The 17,899-nt window shown below is 44.2% G+C and overlaps 1 protein-coding gene across 3 annotated transcripts in view; it reads left to right on the top strand.

The window, feature by feature from the left end:
• The window catches only part of FNIP1 (folliculin interacting protein 1), a 114,621-nt gene that overhangs the window by 62,425 nt on the left and 34,297 nt on the right, over positions 1-17,899 (top strand). For 2 of the 3 annotated variants that reach the window (XM_069763927.1, XM_069763928.1), the window contains exons 4-9: positions 9,516-9,616; positions 13,922-13,996; positions 14,515-14,603; positions 16,012-16,095; positions 16,858-16,929; positions 17,020-17,155. In XM_069763927.1, coding sequence (XP_069620028.1) covers positions 9,516-9,616; positions 13,922-13,996; positions 14,515-14,603; positions 16,012-16,095; positions 16,858-16,929; positions 17,020-17,155 — 557 coding nt within the window. The remainder of the gene's footprint in view (positions 1-9,515; positions 9,617-13,921; positions 13,997-14,514; positions 14,604-16,011; positions 16,096-16,857; positions 16,930-17,019; positions 17,156-17,899) is intronic. The other variant, XM_069763929.1, reaches the window with a different exon arrangement.

Raw genomic sequence — 17,899 nt, 5'->3', positions numbered from 1 at the left:
AAAAGTTTGGACACACCTTCTCATTGAAAGATTTTTCTGTATTTTCATGACTATGAAAATTGTACATTCAGACTGAAGGCATCAAAACTATGAATTTACACATGTGGAATTATGTACTTAACAAAAAAGTGTGAAACATTGGAAATTATGTCTTATATTTTAGGTTCTTCAAAGTAGCCACCTTTTGCTTTGATGACTGCTTTGCATTCTCTTAATGAGCTTCAATAGGTAGTCACCGGGAATGGTTTTCACTTCACAGGTGTGCCCTGTCAGGTTTAATAAGTGGGATTTCTTGCCTTATAAATGGGGTTGGGACCATCAGTGCTGTTGTGCAGAAGTCTGGTGGATACACAGCTGATAGTCCTACTGAATAGACTGTTAGCTGCTTTTTTCTTGCCATAATACAAATTCTAAGTAAAGAAAAAGGAGTGGCCATCATTACTTTAAGAAATGAAAGTCAGTCAGTCCAAAAAATTGGGAAAACTTTGAAACTGTCCCCAATTGCAGTGGCAAAATCCATCAAGCACTACAAAGAAACTGGCTCACATGAGGACCGCCCCAGGAAAGGAAGATCAAGAGTCACCTCTGCTTCTGAGGATAAGTTTATCCGAGTCACCAGCCTCAGAAATCGCAGGTTAACAGCAGCTCAGATTAGAGACCAGGTCAATGCCACACAGAGTTCTAGCAGCAGACACATCTCTACAACAACTGTTAAGAGGAGACTTTGTGCAGCAGGCCTTTATGGTAAAATAGCTGCTAGGAAACCACTGCTAAGGACAGGCAACAAGCAGAAGAGACTTGTTTGGGCTAAAGAACACAAGGAATGGAGATTAGACCAGTGGAAATCTGTGCTTTGATCTGATGAGTCCAAGTTTGAGATCTTTGGTTCCAACCACCGTGTCTTTGTGCGATGCAGAAAAGGTGAACGGATGGACTCTACATGCCTGGTTCCCACCGTGAAGCATGGAGGAGGAGGAGTGATGGTGTGGAGGTGCTTTTCTGGTGACACTGTCTATTTGGTTTGCGTTTAGTTGGACCATCATTTATTTTTCAACAGGACAATGACCCCAAACAGACCTCCAGGCTGTGTAAGGGCTCTTTGACCAAGAAGCAGAGTGATGGGGTGCTACGCCAGATGACCTGGCCTCCACAGTCACCAGACCTGAACCCAATCGAGATGGTTTGGGGTGAGCTGGACCGCAGAGTGAAGGAAAAAGGGCCAACAAGTGCTAAGCATCTGTGGAAACTCCTTCAAGATTGTTGAAAGACCATTCCCGGTGACTACCTCTTGAAGCTCATCAAGAGAATGCCAAGAGTGTGCAAAGCCGTCATCAAAGCAAAAGGTGGCTACTTTGAAGAACCTAGAATATAAGACATAATTTCAGTTGTTTCACACTTTTTTGTTAAGTATATAATTCCACACATGTGTTAATTCATAGTTTTGATGCCTTCAGTGTGAATGTACAATTTTCATAGTCATGAAAATACAGAAAAATCTTTAAATGAGTAGGTGTGTCCAAACTTTTGGTCTGTACTGTATGTATTTACTTTCTGGAGCATGTTCTCCACTTAGGTATATATTGCAAAGGGGTTTTTCTTCACCATGGAAATGATTGTGTAATCATCATTTACTTAGTGTTGTCTTCCATGTATGTCCAGGCCTTTTTGAATTCTCAAGCTCACTAGTGCCCCCCTCCTTTTTTTTTTCTTTCTTTGAATGTACCAAACTGTTGACTTGGTCAATAATAATTTGTAATAATATTTTTGCTGTCTTTCTGACGGATTTCCTCTTATTTTTTTTTCTTCGCGTTTAGCTTAATGATGAGCAGTTTCTGTTCCATTTGGAGCTCCTTTGACCGCATGTTGTGGGTTCACAGTAACCGTTTCCAAATGCAAATGCCACACCTGATATCCGCTTAAGACCTTTTACCTGCTTAAGTGATGATGTATTAACAAGAGAATCGCCCATGCAGTCCATTTTAGAGCTTTTGAGATTTTTGTCCAATTATTTTTGTTCCCTTTAGGTCACGTTCACATGTTCAGTATTTTACATCAGTATTTGTAAGCCAAAACCAGGAGTGGGTGAAAAAAGCAGAAATGGGGACATGTTTCTTTTGTACTTTCCTCTGATTATTCCATTCTTATTTTTGGCTTACAAATACTGGTGTAAAATACTGAAGTGTGAACATGTCTTTAAAAAGAAGCAGCTAAATATTAAAGAGCTGAAATTCCTAAACACTTACTCCAATTAGAATGTGAATACCCTCAAATTACAGCTCAGTCTTCACTTTAAATCCATAGTGATTAGATAACTACGGTACTTATATCTTGAATATGTTTTGGTAAAAAGCTAAAATGACAAAACATGTCACTAACCAAATATTTCTGGACTTAGCTACTGTATCTCCTTTTGAGCTAATAGCCATAGAACGTTCATTCTGTACAATTAATTCCAGAGTGTGGTATATCTCCGGACAATGGTAGATTAAGGGTATGTTCACACGTAACAATGCACATTATGCATTGTTCAGAGGCAGATCTGTAGAATGTCAATACTTTATGCATTATTAAAGCTTTTTTCACCCATTCTATGAAAGGCTGGGGGGGGGGGGGGGGTGGCATGTAAAAAAAACACAATTTTTTTTATGCAGTGTTCTGATTTTTGCCAGGATATATGTTTTTGATGCAGAAATGTCTGCAGCAAATACATAAAGCATGCACATACTTTTAGGGAGAATTAGATTTGAAGGGAATATTCTCATGTATCAGATTTATCTGGATATCTCTTGTAAGAACATATGCAGGTCCTGCAGAAACAACCCATGTAAATAAATGGAATTGGTTTGCCAGCAAATTTGCTACATGTGAATATACCCTAAAAAGTAGCAATAAATGACTCCTATGGAATAAAATATGCAATCTAAAACAAAGTTATTCATGGTTCTTTTAATTTTAATAGTATGTAGAGCACAAGTTCCATTTCTATGAAGCAGCAGACCATGCCGTATTTTGTGGGTGATCTGTAGCCTACTTACAGCACGCTGCTAATAAGAATATCTGTGTAGTGACATGTACTTTATCACCTATATATGTGACATTTTCCAGAAATGATACTTGATTCCCTGCTCATTTTGGCTTCAGCTTGATGTCTGTGTAATGCAGTAATCATCAGTCCCCCAGACCACCACCCAGGGGTAGGTTACATGTTAACGCCAGTTATGGTATGTGAATGGCGATCTGCATACCACAGTGGTACTGTGCCTGTATAACGTCATTTTGTTCTCGCCCTGGGGATTTCTTTTTTTGTCTGGAATAGCTTCAGCTATTACACACAGTGCCTTGCGAAAATATTCAGCTCCCTGTAGCTTTTCAACCTTTTCCCACATATCATGCTTCAAACATAAAGATACCAAATGTAAATTTTTGGTGAAGAATCAACAAAAGAGGAACAATTGTGAAGTTGAATGAAATTTATTGGTCATTTTAAATTTTTGTGGAAATTAAAAAACTGAAAAGTGGGGCATGCAATATTACTTTCAGTGCAGCAAACTCACTCCAGAGGTTCATTGTGGATCGCTGAATGATCCAATCTTGTCCTAAATGCCTAATGATGATAAATATAATCCACCTGTGTGTAATCAAGTCTCTGTATAAATGCACCTGCTCTGTGATAGTCTCAGGGTTCTGTTTGAAGCACAGAGAGCATCATGAAGACCAAGGAACACAACTGGCAGGTCCGTGATACTGTTGTGGAGAAGGTAAAAGCCGGATTTGGATACAAAATGATTTCCAAAACTGTAAAGATCCCAAGGAGCACTGTGCAAGCGATCATATTGAAATGGAAGGAGTATCTTACCACTGCAAATCTACCAAGACCCGGCCGTCCCTCTAAACTTCATATCAAACAAGGAGAAGACTGATCAGAGATGCAGCCAAGAATCCCATGATCACTCTGGATGAACTTCAGAGATCTACAGCTGAGGTGGGACAGTCTGTTCATAGGACAACAATCAGTCGCAAACTGCACAAATCTGGCCTTTATTGTAAGAGTGTCAAGAAGAAAGCCATTTCTGAAAGGTATCCATAAAAAGTGTTGTTTAACCCCTTAGTGACAGAGCCAATTTGGTACTTAATGACCAGGCCAATTTTTGCAATTCTGACCACTGTCACTTTATGAGGTTATAACTCTGGAACGCTTCAACGGATCCCGCTGATTCTGAGATTGTTTTTTCGTGACATATTGTACTTCATGTTAGTGGTAACATTTCTTCGATATTACTTGCGTTTATTTATGAAGAAAACGGAAATATGGCGAAAATTTTTAAAATTTTGCAATTTTCAAACTTTGTATTTTTATGCCCTTAAATCAGAGAGATATGTCACGAAAAATAGTTAATAAATAACATTTCCCACATGTCTACTTTACATCAGCACAATTTTGGAAACAAAATTTTTTTTTGTTAGGGAGTTATAAGGGTTAAAAGTTGACCAGCAATTTTTCATTTTTACAACACCATTTTTTTTAGGGACCACATCACATTTGAAGTCATTTTGAGGGGTCTATATGATAGAAAATAATGAAGTGTGACACCATTCTAAAAACTACACCCCTCAAGCTTCTCAAAACCACATTCAAGAAGTTTATTAACCCTTTACGTGCTTCACAGGAACTGAAACGATGTGGAAGGAAAAAATGAACATTTAACTTTTTTTTGCAAACATCTTAATTCAGAACCATTTTTTTTATTTTCACAAGTGTAAAAACAGAAATGTAACCATAAATTTTGTTATGCAATTTCTCCTGAATACGCCAATACCCCATATGTGGGGGTAAACCACTGTTAGGGCGCACCGCAGAACTTAGAAGTGAAGGAGCGCCGTTTGACTTTTTCAATGCAGAATTGGCTGGAATTGAGATCGGACGCCATGTCACGTTTAGAGAGCCCCTGATGTGCCTAAACAGTGGAAACCCCCCACAAGTGACCCCATTTTGGAAACTAGACCCCTTAAGGAACATATCTAGATGTGTGGTGAGCACTTTGAACCCCCATGTGCTTCACAGAAGTTTATAACGTAGAGCCGTGAAAAAAAAAAATTGCATTTTTTCTACAAAAATGATCTTTTTGCCCACAAATTTTTATTTTCACAAGGGTAACAGGAGAAATTAGACCACAAAAGTTGTTGTGCAATTTCTCCTGAGTACGCTGATACCCAGTATGTGGGGGTAAACAACTGTTAGGGCGCACCGCAGAGCTTGGAAGAGAAGGAGTGCCGTTTTACTTTTTCAATGTAGAATTGGCTGGAATTGAGATTGGACGCCATGTCGCGTTTGGAGAGCCCCTGATGTGCCTAAACAGTGGAAACCCCCCACAAGTGACACCATTTTGGAAACTAGACCCCTTAAGGAACTTATCTAGATGTGTGGCGAGCACTTTGAACCACCATGTGCTTCACAGAAGTTTATAACGTAGAGCCGTGAAAAAAAAAATTGCTTTTTTTCTACAAAAATGATCTTTTTGCCCACAAATTTTTATTTTCACAAGGGTAACAGGAGAAATTAGACCACTAAAGTTGTTGTGCAATTTCTCCTGAGTACGTCGATACCCAATATGTGGGGGTGAACCACTGTTTGGGCGCACCGCAGAGCTTGGAAGAGAAAGAGTGCCGTTTTACTTTTTCAATGTAGAATTGGCTGGAATTGAGATCGGACGCCATGTCGCGTTTGGAGAGCCCCTGATGTGCCTAAACAGTAGAAATCCCCCACAAGTGACCCCATTTTGGAAACTAGACCCCCCATGGAACTTATATAGATGTGTGGTGAGAACCTTGAATGCCCAAGTGCTTCACAGAAGTTTATAATGCAGAGCCGTGAAAATAAAAAATATTTTTTTTTTCCACAAAAAAGATATTGTAGCCCCCAAGTTTTTATTTTCACAAGGGTAACAGGAGAAATTGGACTGCAATAGTTGTTGTCCAATTTATCCCGAGTACGCTGATGCGCCATATGTGGGGGTAAACCACTGTTTGGGCACACGGCAGAGCTCGGAAGGGAAGGAGCGCCTTTTTGGAATGCAGACTTTGATAGAATGGTCTGTGGGCATTATGTTGCGATTGCAGAGCCCCTGATGTACCTAAACTGTAGTAACCCCCCAAAAGTGACCCCATTTTGGAAACTAGACCCCCCAAGGAACTTATCTAGATGTGTGGTGAGAACTTTGAATGCCCAAGTGCTTCACAGAAGTTTAGAATGCAGAGTCGTGAAAATAAAAAATATTTTTTTTTTCACAAAAAAGATTTTGTAGCCCCCAAGTTTTTATTTTCACAAGGGTAACAAGAGAAATTGGACCCCAGAAGTTGTTGTCCAATTTATCCCGAGTACGCTGATGCCCCATATGTGGGGGTAACCCACTGTTTGGGCGCACGGCAGAGCTCAGAAGGGAGGGAGCACCATTTGACTTTTTGAGCGCAAAATTGGCTGTCGTGTTTGGAGACCCCCTGATGTACCTAAACAGTGGAAACCCCCCAATTCTAGCTCCAACCCTAACCCCAACACACCCCTAACCCTAATCTCAACCTGATCCATAATCCTAATCACTAACCATAATCACAACCCTTACCCCAAAACAACCCTAATGTCAACCCTAACCATAACCCTAATCAAAACCCTAAATCCAACACACCCCTAATCCTAATCTCAACCCTAATCCCAAACCTAACCCTAATCCCAAGCGTAACCCTAATGCCAACCCTAATCCAAACCCTAACCCTAATCCCAGCTCTAACCCTAACTTTAGCCCCAACCCTAGCCCTAACTTTAGCCCCAACCCTAACCCTAAGGCTACTTTCACACTTGCGTCGTTTGGCATTCCGTCGCAATCCGTCGTTTTGGACAAGAAACGGATCCTGCAAATGTGCCCGCAGGATGCGTTTTTTGCCCATAGACTTGTATTGCCGACAGATCGTGACGGATGGCCACACGTCGCGTCCGTCGTGCACTGGATCAGTTGTGTTTTGGCGGAGCGTCGGCACAAAAAAACGTTCAATGAAACTTTTTTTGTATGTCGCATCCGCCATTTCTGACCGCGCATGCGTGGCCGTAACTCCGCCCCCTCCTCCCCAGGACATAGATTGGGCAGCGGATGCGTTGAAAAACTACAGCTGCTGCCCACGTTGTGCATAATTTTCACAACGTGCGTCGGTATGTCGGGCCGACGCATTGCGACGGCCCCGTACCGACGTAAGTGTGAAAGAAGCCTAACCCTAAATTTAGCCCCAACCCTAACCCTAAATTTAGCCCCAACCCTAGCCCTAACCCTAGCCCTAACCCTAGCCCTACCCCTAACCCTACCCCTAACCCTACCCCTAACCCTACCCCTAACCCTACCCCTTACCCTACCCCTAACCCTACTCCTAACCCTACCCCTAACCCTACCCCTAACCCTACCCCTTACCCTAACCCTACTCCTAACCCTACCCCTAACCCTACTCCTACCCCTAACCCTACCCCTAACCCTAATTTTAGCCCCAACTGCTGTTCTCCTGCCGGCCGGCAGATGGAGACAGATGGCGGGCGCACTGGGCATGCGTCCGCCATGTTCTTCTGCCGGCGGCCAGGAGGAGCAGCAAGAGGATCCAGGGACCTAGGTGAGTATGCTAGGGTCCCCGAATCCCCCTATTTCTCTGTCCTCTGATGCGCGATCACATCAGAGGACAGAGAATTACAGTTTACTTTTTTTTTTTTGCGGTCGCCGGTAAACAGTTAATTACCGGCGATCGCAAAACAGGGGTCGGTAATACCGACCCCGATCATGCTCTTTGGGGTCTCGGCTACCCCCGGCAGCCGGGACCCCAAAGATTCTCCCGGTGCCGGCCGGCGGGCGCACTGCGCATGCGCCCGCCATTTTGAAGATGGCGGCGCCCACCGGGAGACACGAGGAGCATCGGGGGAGCTAGGTGAGTATTGGGGGGCCACCTGGGACCCCTTTTCTCTGTCCTCCGATGTGCGATCACATCGGAGGACAGAGAAATTAAAGAGATCGCGTTTTTTTTTTTTTTTTTTTTTGCGATCGCCGGTAAACTGTTAATTACCGGCGATCGCAAATGCGGGGTGGGTTAAAAACCCCCCGAATCATGTTCTCTGGGGTCTCGGCTACCCTTGGCAGCCGAGACCCCGGAGAGAATCGGCCTCTGGGGGGCGCTATGGACTTTTTCCACAGCGCCGTTAATTAACGGCGCTGTGGTTTAAGTACCCTTAGCGGCCGCCGTTAAAAGGCGTATCGGCGGTCGCTAAGGGGTTAAAGTTTGCAACAAGCCACCTGGGAGACACACCAAACATGTGGAAGAAGGTGCTCTGGTCAGATGAAGCCAAAATCGAACTTTTTGGCAACATTGCCAAACGATATGTTTAGCGTAAAGGCAACACAGCTCATCACCCTGAACACACCATCCCCACTGTTAAACATAGTGGTGGCAGCATCATGGTTTGGGCCTGCTTTCCTTCAGCAGGGACAGGGAAGATGGATGGAGCCAAATACAGGACCATTCTTGAAGAAAACCTGTTGGAGTCTGCAAAAGACCTGAGACTGGGACGGAGATTTGTCTTCCAACAAGACAATGATCCCAAACATAAGGCAATATCTACAATGGAATGGTTCACAAATAAACGTATCCAGGTGTTAGAATGGCCAAGTCAAAGTCCAGACCTCAATCCAATTGTGAATCTGTGGAAAGAGCTGAAAACTGCTATTCATAAACGATCTCCATCAAACCTCACTGAGCTCGAGCTGTTTGCCAAGGAAGAATGGGCAAGAATTTCAGTCTCTCGATGTACAAAACTGATAGAGATATACCCCAAGAGACTTGCAGCTGTAATCGCAGCAAAAGGTGGCGCAACAAAGTATTAAGTTAAAGGGGCCGAATAATATTAAACGCCCCACTTTTCAGTTTTTGATTTTCCACAAAAATTTTAAATAACAAATACATTTCGTTCAACTTCACAATTGTGTTCAACTTGTTGTTGATTCTTCACCAAAAATTTATATTTGGTATCTTTGTTTGAAGCATGATGTGGGAAAAGGTTGAAAAGTTCCAGGGAGCCTATTACTTTCGCAAGGCACTGTATAAGATGGTGACTGATCACTCTTCTCATTAATCTGGCCATTGCCTCCTGTCATGTTCGGAGATACCATGAACTGACCTGACACCTAAACTCTGCTTAAAAGCTGTTGTCAGCTCCATGGGCAAGCATTAGGCTAGTGAGACCTATTGCGGGTTTGCAAGTCTTATGACAAACACAATTGTTATATGAAATTTGGTGTTTTAGCTCCAGTATCTCTCTGGGTTGGTTTTGGTCAAGTTGAGAAATTGAGTGTTATGTGAGGTTTATATTCTGTTACTGAATTAGCCATCTGATGGGGTTAATGCAGATCAGCAGTCAGAACATGCCGTAGCCCTTACCCCATCATCAATGATTGACAGGTGCAATAGGATTAACTACTTCTTGATTTGTTTGGCAGAGTCCTCGTTGTTCCGCAGATGCCAATATGCTTGGAGAAATGATGTTTGGGTCAGTGGCTATGAGTTACAAAGGCTCCACTCTGAAAATTCACCAAATACGGTGAGTCTCAATTAAATTGTCACTTTTCCACATACATTGTCTGGTCCGTACTCTGTGTACTATCTTTTTCTGTATTTCTGTGCTGTTTTCCATATTGGTTAAGCCATGCTACCCTGTTTGGCAAGCTTTTGGCCTTCAAGCTTTTAGCATGTAAATGTGGGAGAGATCTGTCAGTCAACTGGAACGGGGTGGGTAAAAGCTGGCTGGTGGCCGCGCCCGACTAGCAAAGTCTGCAGCTGTCTTTTTATATTATGTTCTTTCTAATGCAACAACATTATAAAGAAAGACATATTTGGCTGTAGTTGCACATCCAGGCTCTGATTTCATGCTGACCTTGGTTTGGACAGCATGACTTTAATGACTGGTTTCCTTTAAGTTATAGACCAAAGCAATGTGTAGATGGGAGAGATGTCTTGTTGAATAAGGGGGCATTGCTTAACCATGATTAAAAAAAAACAATGCAGAGCTGCAAAAAAGGCTATTTATTAAATGCACCCATTTAAAATGCATTGGTCCCACATTTTTTTGTTATTAATACATATTTTTCTTGGGAAAGACCCAAATAAAAAGAACCCCCTATCTATATGTCATGGGCAGCTTTTTTAATTAATACATGATTAAGAAGGGGTGTCTGTTATTTTTGTTAGGGGAAGTTATTTGATTTTCAAAAAAGTTGAATAGATCTTGGAAAGGAACAAAGATTTCAGAGATCAAAAGTTAAAATTAATAGGTCCTTGAAAAACAAACGGCACACAGATGTCATCCAAATGTTGTCCATTTTAAACTAGAAAAAGGCCCGAAGCTTTGGAGTGCTCAGCCAATGAGCGGCGCAGGATTCAAATCCCCCGCCCCACCGACTGAGCCAATGAGCGGAGCCGCACGGGATTTGAATCCCCCTCCAAAGCCACGCGGCACCGCTCATTCGCTGAGCCGCTTGCTGGCTGAGCCAATGAGCGGTACCATGCGGGATTCAAATCCCCCGCCAAGGCACGCGGCACTGCTCATTGGCTGAGCTGCCCCTGGCTGCGCTGCTTTGGCAGGGGATTCAAATCCTGCACTGCACCGCTCATTGGTTCAGCTGGTGGGGCGGGGGATTTGAATCCCGCACCGCTCATTGGCTCAGCCAGGGTCGCTCAGCCAATGAGCGGTGCCGAGCGCTGTGGCGGGGATTTGAATCCCGTGCAGCACCGCTCATTGGCTGAGCTGCCCTCGGCTGTGCCAATGAGTGGTGCGGGATTTAAATCCGCCCGCTGGCTGAGCCAATGAGCGGTGCCGCACGGGCTTTGAATCCCCCACCAAAGCTGCACGGCCGTGCGCCTTGGCGGGGGATTTGATTACCGCTCATCAGCTCAGCCAATGAGCGGTGCCACTTGGCTTTGGCAGGCGATTCAAATCCTGTGCATTGGCTTAGTCGGCGGGGGATTCGAATCCCACGCCGCTCGTTGGCTCAGCCAGCGGCAGCTCAGCCAATGAGAGGTGCCGGACTCAAATCCCCCTCCAAAGCAGTTCGGCACCGCTCATTGGCTGAGCGTGGGATTCAAATCCCCCGCCCCGCTGGCTGAGCCAATGAGCGGTGCCGCTTTGGCTGGGGATTTGAATCCGGTGCCGCTCATTGGCTGAGGCCAGGGGCGCTCAGCCAATGAGCGGTGCCGTGTGGCTTGGCGGGGTATTTAAATCCCGCGTGGCAACGCTCATTGGCTCAGCCGGCGGGGCAGGGGATTCTACTCCCGCGCCGCTCATTGGCTCAGCCGGCGACAGCTCAGCCAATGAGCGGTGCTGAGTGGCTTTAAGCGGCGCGGGACTCAAATGCCCGCCAAAGCCCCGCCGCACCACTCAATTGGCTTAGCGCGGGATTCAAATCCCCTGCCCCGCCAGCTGAGCCAGTGAGCAGTGCCGCGCGGGATTTGAATCCCCCACCAAAGCCGCGCGGCCAGGGACGGCTCAGCCAATGAGCCGTGCCACGCGGCTTTGGTGGGGGATTTGAATCCCGCGCCAAAGCCGCACGGCACCGCTCATTGACTGAGCCGCCTACCGGCTGAGGCAATGAGCTGTGCCGCGCCGGATTTGAATCCCCCGCCAAACCTCAGCCGGCGGGCGGTTCAGCCAATGAGCGGCTTGGCGGGGGATTCAAATCCCGCGCGGCAACACTAATTGGCTCAGCCGGCTTGGTGGGGGATATAAATCCAGGCCGCCATATCGGAATACCCATAACTTGGGTGTTCCAATATGGCGGTCGGCGTAGTTCCGATGCGAGCTGCCGGGAGATGAGCGGCTGGTGCGTCGCCGCTGACCTCCCTGTGGAGGGAGATCAGGGGCTGGTCCGACGGAATAGCGGTGCTGTTTTTGGCACTTGTGGAGTGGCAGTTCGTGGCCTTCCAGCTGCGGTGGATTGTGGGATAGCGACACAACTGCTGGAAGCTGTGACAGAGCCGATTGGTAATTATATGTTAGATATGAGATAAACCAATGCCATAGTGATGGAATGAACACGCTAACCAAAAGTGGATGGAATTGGATCCAACACATTGCTGAAAATCTTCTTTTTTTTTTATCACACACGAGCAAAAGCTGATATTTGAATGAGGCCTCGCTGTTACGATGTTGTCATATTTTTTTTTAATGGCAGTGAAAGTGATTAAATTCCACTGAAACGGATGCCGTTGGCTCATTTACTCTTAAGATATTGCTAGATCTGAATTACGCAAATTGCATAAAGAATTGTAATGTGAATTGTTTTGTTGCATTTAGCTTATTTTTTTTTTTAACTATATATAAATATAATGTGCGCCTCTTGTATGTAAACTATGTACATTAATGAAAAAATAAATTGAACACTTAAAGGGAACCTGTCACCCCCAAAATCGAAGGTGAGCTAAGCCCATCAGCATCAGGGGCTTATCTACAGCATTCTGTTAGATTATACTCACCTGGGCGGGCGGTCCGATCCGATGGGCGTCATGGTCCAGTCCGGGGCCTCCCATCTTCATAGGATGACGTCCTTTTCTTGTCTTCACGCTGCGGCTCTGGCGCAGGCGTACTTTGTCTGCCCTGTTGAGGGCAGAGCAAAGTACTGCAGTGCTCCGGCGCCGGGCCTCTTTGACCTTTCCCGGCGACCGGCGCACTGCAGTACTTAGCTCTGCCCTTAACAGGACAGACAAAGTATGCCTGCGCCAGAGCCGCAGCGTGAAGACAAGAAAAGGACGTCATCGTAAGAAGATGGGGAGACCCCGGACCACGACTAATTTTATTTAGAAATAATAGTTTAAAAAATTCCATGTTATTACAGATGTGGCAGCACGTTTTGAACTCACTGCATTCCAGCTTTGATAAGAAACACAGTGCATTTGAAACGCGTTGCCACTTCTGTAATAACATGCAGTTTTTAAAATTATATTTTTTCTGAAATATGATGAGCAATTTTTAAGGAGCTGGATACATTCTTTGCCAAATTTCTTAGCATGGTCACACAAAAAACAGATCCCTTAATAATTGCATGCTAGAATGCAGATGCCATAGACAGTAGTCAGACTTCTTGGCATGGTCACACATGCACAGATTCCCTTCTTTTCTTTTGAATGATACAAGTGGAGACTGAAAATACACTTGCAAAACGGACAATCCTTATGTCTTGAACAAGCTCAAGAAAAAAAGGATGCAAGAAGTTAAAAGATCGTTCCCCGACAGTCATGTGACCAAGCAGCGTGCAGTAAAGCAACCTGGGGCTTGTAATAGGGAGCCTACTGTTGCCAGACATGGGTAAAGAGCGAGAACACAACCAGTTTTCTTGCCAGAGAGTGAAAGTAATGCCAAAATGAAGGTGACTTTATCAGACGGGAGGGGTGGGTGGCATCTATGGAACTATTGCAGAGACTGGAATAACTTTTTCGAATTGATTATTAAGCTTGCTAATTAAGACGTTGAACCTAAAAATCACACTATGGATAATATACAGCCCCAAATCTACTATACTAATGTTTACTAAATGGATTTCCATTATTTATAACTTATATTATATCTGCAGGACCCACAAAAGATCATTTCAGCCTTAACTGATCCTCGTAGATCACAAGGTCCTCCAGAGCGGCCACCACTCTTGGCACGCCCTGTCCACTTTATTAGACTGCGGGGGGATTTTCTTCCATTACTTCTATGAGCCTGAAAAGCGGTTGAGTAAAGAGGCAGCCCTTTTAAATGTTCAGTATTGTCATATTTCTCGGTTCTGTGGCTCGGCTGTAGCCTAGTACACCGCTGTCCATGTGTTGTACGTTACAGCTAGTTGACCCTTTTCCTTCTTGTCCTGTACAGCTCTCCGCCCCAGCTCATGCTGAGCAAAGTCTTCACTGCCCGAACCGGGAGCAGTATCTACGGGAGTCTTAACACGTGAGTTTATTTTGGCTACTTGCCCATTCTGCTTGGAACGTTTTGGTGAAAGAACACATACAAATTCTGTATACCATGCATACAAGATTATACGGGTTTATCTGCTTTGGGATCTTTCTATTTGAGTGCACCAGCTGCTGAATGATGTCACCATCTATTGTGGAGGCCACTCTTTGTCACTGGCACCAGGTCAAAGCTTCATTTCTCCAGCCATTCTACCATTGATGTCTCTCAGCACTCATTGTACCACTGGGATCTTATGTACAAAAGAACGGAAAAATAAAGGAAAAATGTGCAGCACTTGGTTGTCTGTATTTCTCTGTTTCACGGCAGTGTGGTCCTTTCTTCTTTTGCTGAAGGATTTAGGCAATCTGAGTAAAAGAGGGGCCTCAATGACTTTGTGTATATAGATATAAAGATAATGAAACATTTTACTGGCTATTTTTTTTTTGTACTTTTATAGGGAAATGTCATTTTTTTGCATCCATTATAGTCCAAATAACGTTCACTGTTTACAGACTGCAGGACAGCTTTGAGAACATAAGTCATGAAAACACGCTGAAGGCCGAGAACACTGGCATCATGAATGGTCTACTTGGGAACATAGGTGAGTATATTTCAGAGTATATAGTTTTATTTAGTACCTAGTGCTAAAAAACGTATTATTATTATGTATATATATTTTTTTCCCTGAAACACTCTTGCATTTCATTGAAAATAAACTTTAACTATCCAGGAAAGGACCATAGCCAGAGACGGGATTAGCCTGGTGATGCCCCAGGCCGGCTCCTCCCAGCGCTGCTGCTGGTGATTGCTAGGTCTCTGCCTTGTATGTACGTATGGAGGGATCTGCCAATCCCCTGGGGCGGCGCTGGAGGAGCCGGACTAGGCTGATTCTACTGCTATGGTCCCCGGCTGGATACGTAATAGTCTATTTTCTCTTGCATATAGCATGCTTAGACAAGTTTTATGAGGTCCATTAAATCACATTTTCAGCCTCTACAGGTGCCTTGGTCTCCTAACAAATATTTTTGTGGGGTTAGTCGTCATTTGCCAGTTTTGTATTTTTCTTCTGACAATAGGAACTGTCTGCAAAAGATCAAAATCGGTTTGAAACCTTTTTAGAAACTAGCGTAACCCAGTTCTGTGCTGGTTCTTAAATGTTTTGAGCCTCACAGTACCAGCATCCTGGAGATGTTGGGGCCTAGTGTATACGAGCTGGTTGGCCATCGCAATCAATGAATTAATTTCTTAACCTGTTAGACAGCTGCTCCACATGCACTTGGTTTTATACTTTGTCCAGGTCTTACATATAAGCTGTAAATCGCCTTACAGTAAGAAAACACTCCTCCATACATATTACTTTTCAGCAGTTTTCCTTGCTTTGCCTTCTATGGCAGATCCGGTAATAATTTTAGAATGGTGACTTTATAGTTTTCTGTATTGGTGTAATCTAAACTATCCTGTCATTTCCAGCATGTTTGGCAGAATGAATTTTCGTGAAGGAATTGTAAAAGCTGTCCTGTCTAGGTTAATACATCATGTAATTCCGTGCTCTGTCATGTCGTTCTGTCAGTGAACTATTCATATATATTGAAATAGAAATGTTATTATGGCATTTCTGGCTCGGTCAGTTGCACTATTTTCGTAGTAATGGACTATAATTCATGGGAGTGAGCACAGTGTCCGTTAGCTGAAGGCTTTTTTCTATGACGTCAGCATTTTACAAATCCATAATTATGCCTCACTCACATCAATGGACTCTTTGACATTCTTGATATGTCAGAGACCCCAGTTATAAACATTGTGTGACGCGACACCACTTCAGTCTTGTATAGAGTGAGGAGCTCCAATCCCACAGCCGGTGCACCATTGTGTGCTCACTTCCATGATGCACTGACCACCGTCTTTTTGGTTTTGTTTTCTTTTCCTGTCCATTGTATTTCTTCTGCAGGACACCCATGTCCCTAGTAACTGTATTCTCTTCCATCTGTATTCTGCATTTCACCGTGTAGGTCTGTCTCAGCTCTGCAGCCCCAGGCGGGCATTCTCTGAGCAGGGCCCGCTCCGACTCATCCGGAGTGCTTCTTTCTTTGCAGGTGTGCTGCTTGCCATGTGACATGTAGTGTAGCCTGTGCGTCTCTGTGCATGCTCAATAATCCGCGGCACTGTGGAACTAAGGAATAGAAAGTTGTTTTGCAATGATCAATCTAATCCGGAGCCAAAAACTGACAATAGACCATGATAGGTCCTAAATGTTCTACTATTCCTACCTTATTTCCCCAGCCAGGGCCTGCGTTTGTCAACACCTTTTTGCATGCTTATGGTAATCCTGCAATGTCGATATTCTAGATTCCTTCACAAGCACATGACCGTCCGATTCGATGTGTGAAGGCCAGCTGAACAGGACTCACTATTAAGATACTTGCTGACAAGTAGATTGTGTACGCCTTTCTACACCACGTACTTTCCATTGCTGTAGAATGGGAGGTTGTTTGTTTTTCCATTGTACAAAATTGTTCTTCGTCATCACTGAAAATGATATTTTTCATATCCTCATATGTATTCCTAAATAAGTAGAAAACAATAGCAAGCAGGACTTTTTTTTAATCTGAAAGAGAGTCCTGATGGGCTTCAGTGTGCACTTGTTCAGCTGAGCTGGAGCTTTTGGTGGTGGGTTTGCATGGCGATGTCACTCAGGTGGGTGGTCTGATCTCTCACTCAGGTAGTACCTGCAGTTTGTGTTCACTTGTGCCATATTCACTGCTATGAGTTCAGAGGTGATACCGATTGTCTGCTGGGTGAAAGTCTCCGCGTTTAGCCACCTTTTAACATAACACAAGCAATGGCTTCTTTTACAGTTCATAGCAATCCGATGGACATGCCAGGCCGAGGGTTTAATGATGATCGGGACAGTGGCATAGCGCGATCAGGTGAGGCCATTACAGACGTTTTGGCAACATGAGTTGAATTTGCTTTGTGGAGTCTTTCCCTGACCTGTATATGTCCGCTCGGTTCTGCAGCTTCTCTGAGTAGTCTCCTGATCACTCCGTTTCCATCGCCAAGTTCATCCCTTAACAGCAGCTGTGCCAGCAGCTACCAGAGACGCTGGCGTCGTAGCCAAACTACCAGCTTGGAGAATGGAGTGTTTCCACGATGGTGAGAGAATAGAATGGTTTATTTTCCTCCTATCTCTTTAATAATGGTCACATCCATTTTTCGGTTTAAGAACACCAAAACAGCCTCATATATATGAAAAAATTGTTGCTACTTGCAGGCACCACTAGGGGACGTAATTCCACTGTGTATGCATTAAACCTAAAGAGAACCTGTGTCCAAACCACGGGCAACAGGAAACTGTGTCCGTACCAATAAAGTTATGTTAGAGCCAAATACCAGGAAGTATCTAAAACAAAGCCGATATACATTGTCTACCAAGAAGAGACAAAACACACAATGGAAAACTCCCGTAACCTAATTCACATGATGGGGGCAGAGAATCTGCAACATGAAAGACTCCCCAAAAGCTCATCGCGGGAACGTAGCCTTAAGCATACTGTCTCTGAAGTGCCGGAAAGTTTCAGAGACATGCATATCTGGCGGTAATTGGCTGATCCAGGCCACCGGTGGGCAGCGTGAATCGGATCATAGGTTCCCTTATAAATGGGTGTACAAAGAATTCTTATGTTGAGCTGATGAGGCTGGGTTCACATAGCATTTACCCCTCCGTTCTGGGGCTTACGTCCAAACCCTCACAATAATGGATTCGGGTGTATGGGCCAGCGGGGCCATTGACTATAATGATGCAAACTGGGCCATTGTGGTCTGTCGTGCATCATTTTCAGCTGTAAGATTTTTTTTATTTTTTTGTCTTTTAAATATTTAATGCTTTGCACTAGTTTA

The sequence above is a fragment of the Ranitomeya imitator genome, chromosome 4 (genome assembly GCF_032444005.1).
Source record: "Ranitomeya imitator isolate aRanImi1 chromosome 4, aRanImi1.pri, whole genome shotgun sequence".
NCBI classification, from domain to species: domain Eukaryota; kingdom Metazoa; phylum Chordata; class Amphibia; order Anura; family Dendrobatidae; genus Ranitomeya; species Ranitomeya imitator.
Note: the sequence above shows the minus strand (reverse complement) of the source record. Positions and strands in the feature narration are given on the sequence as shown.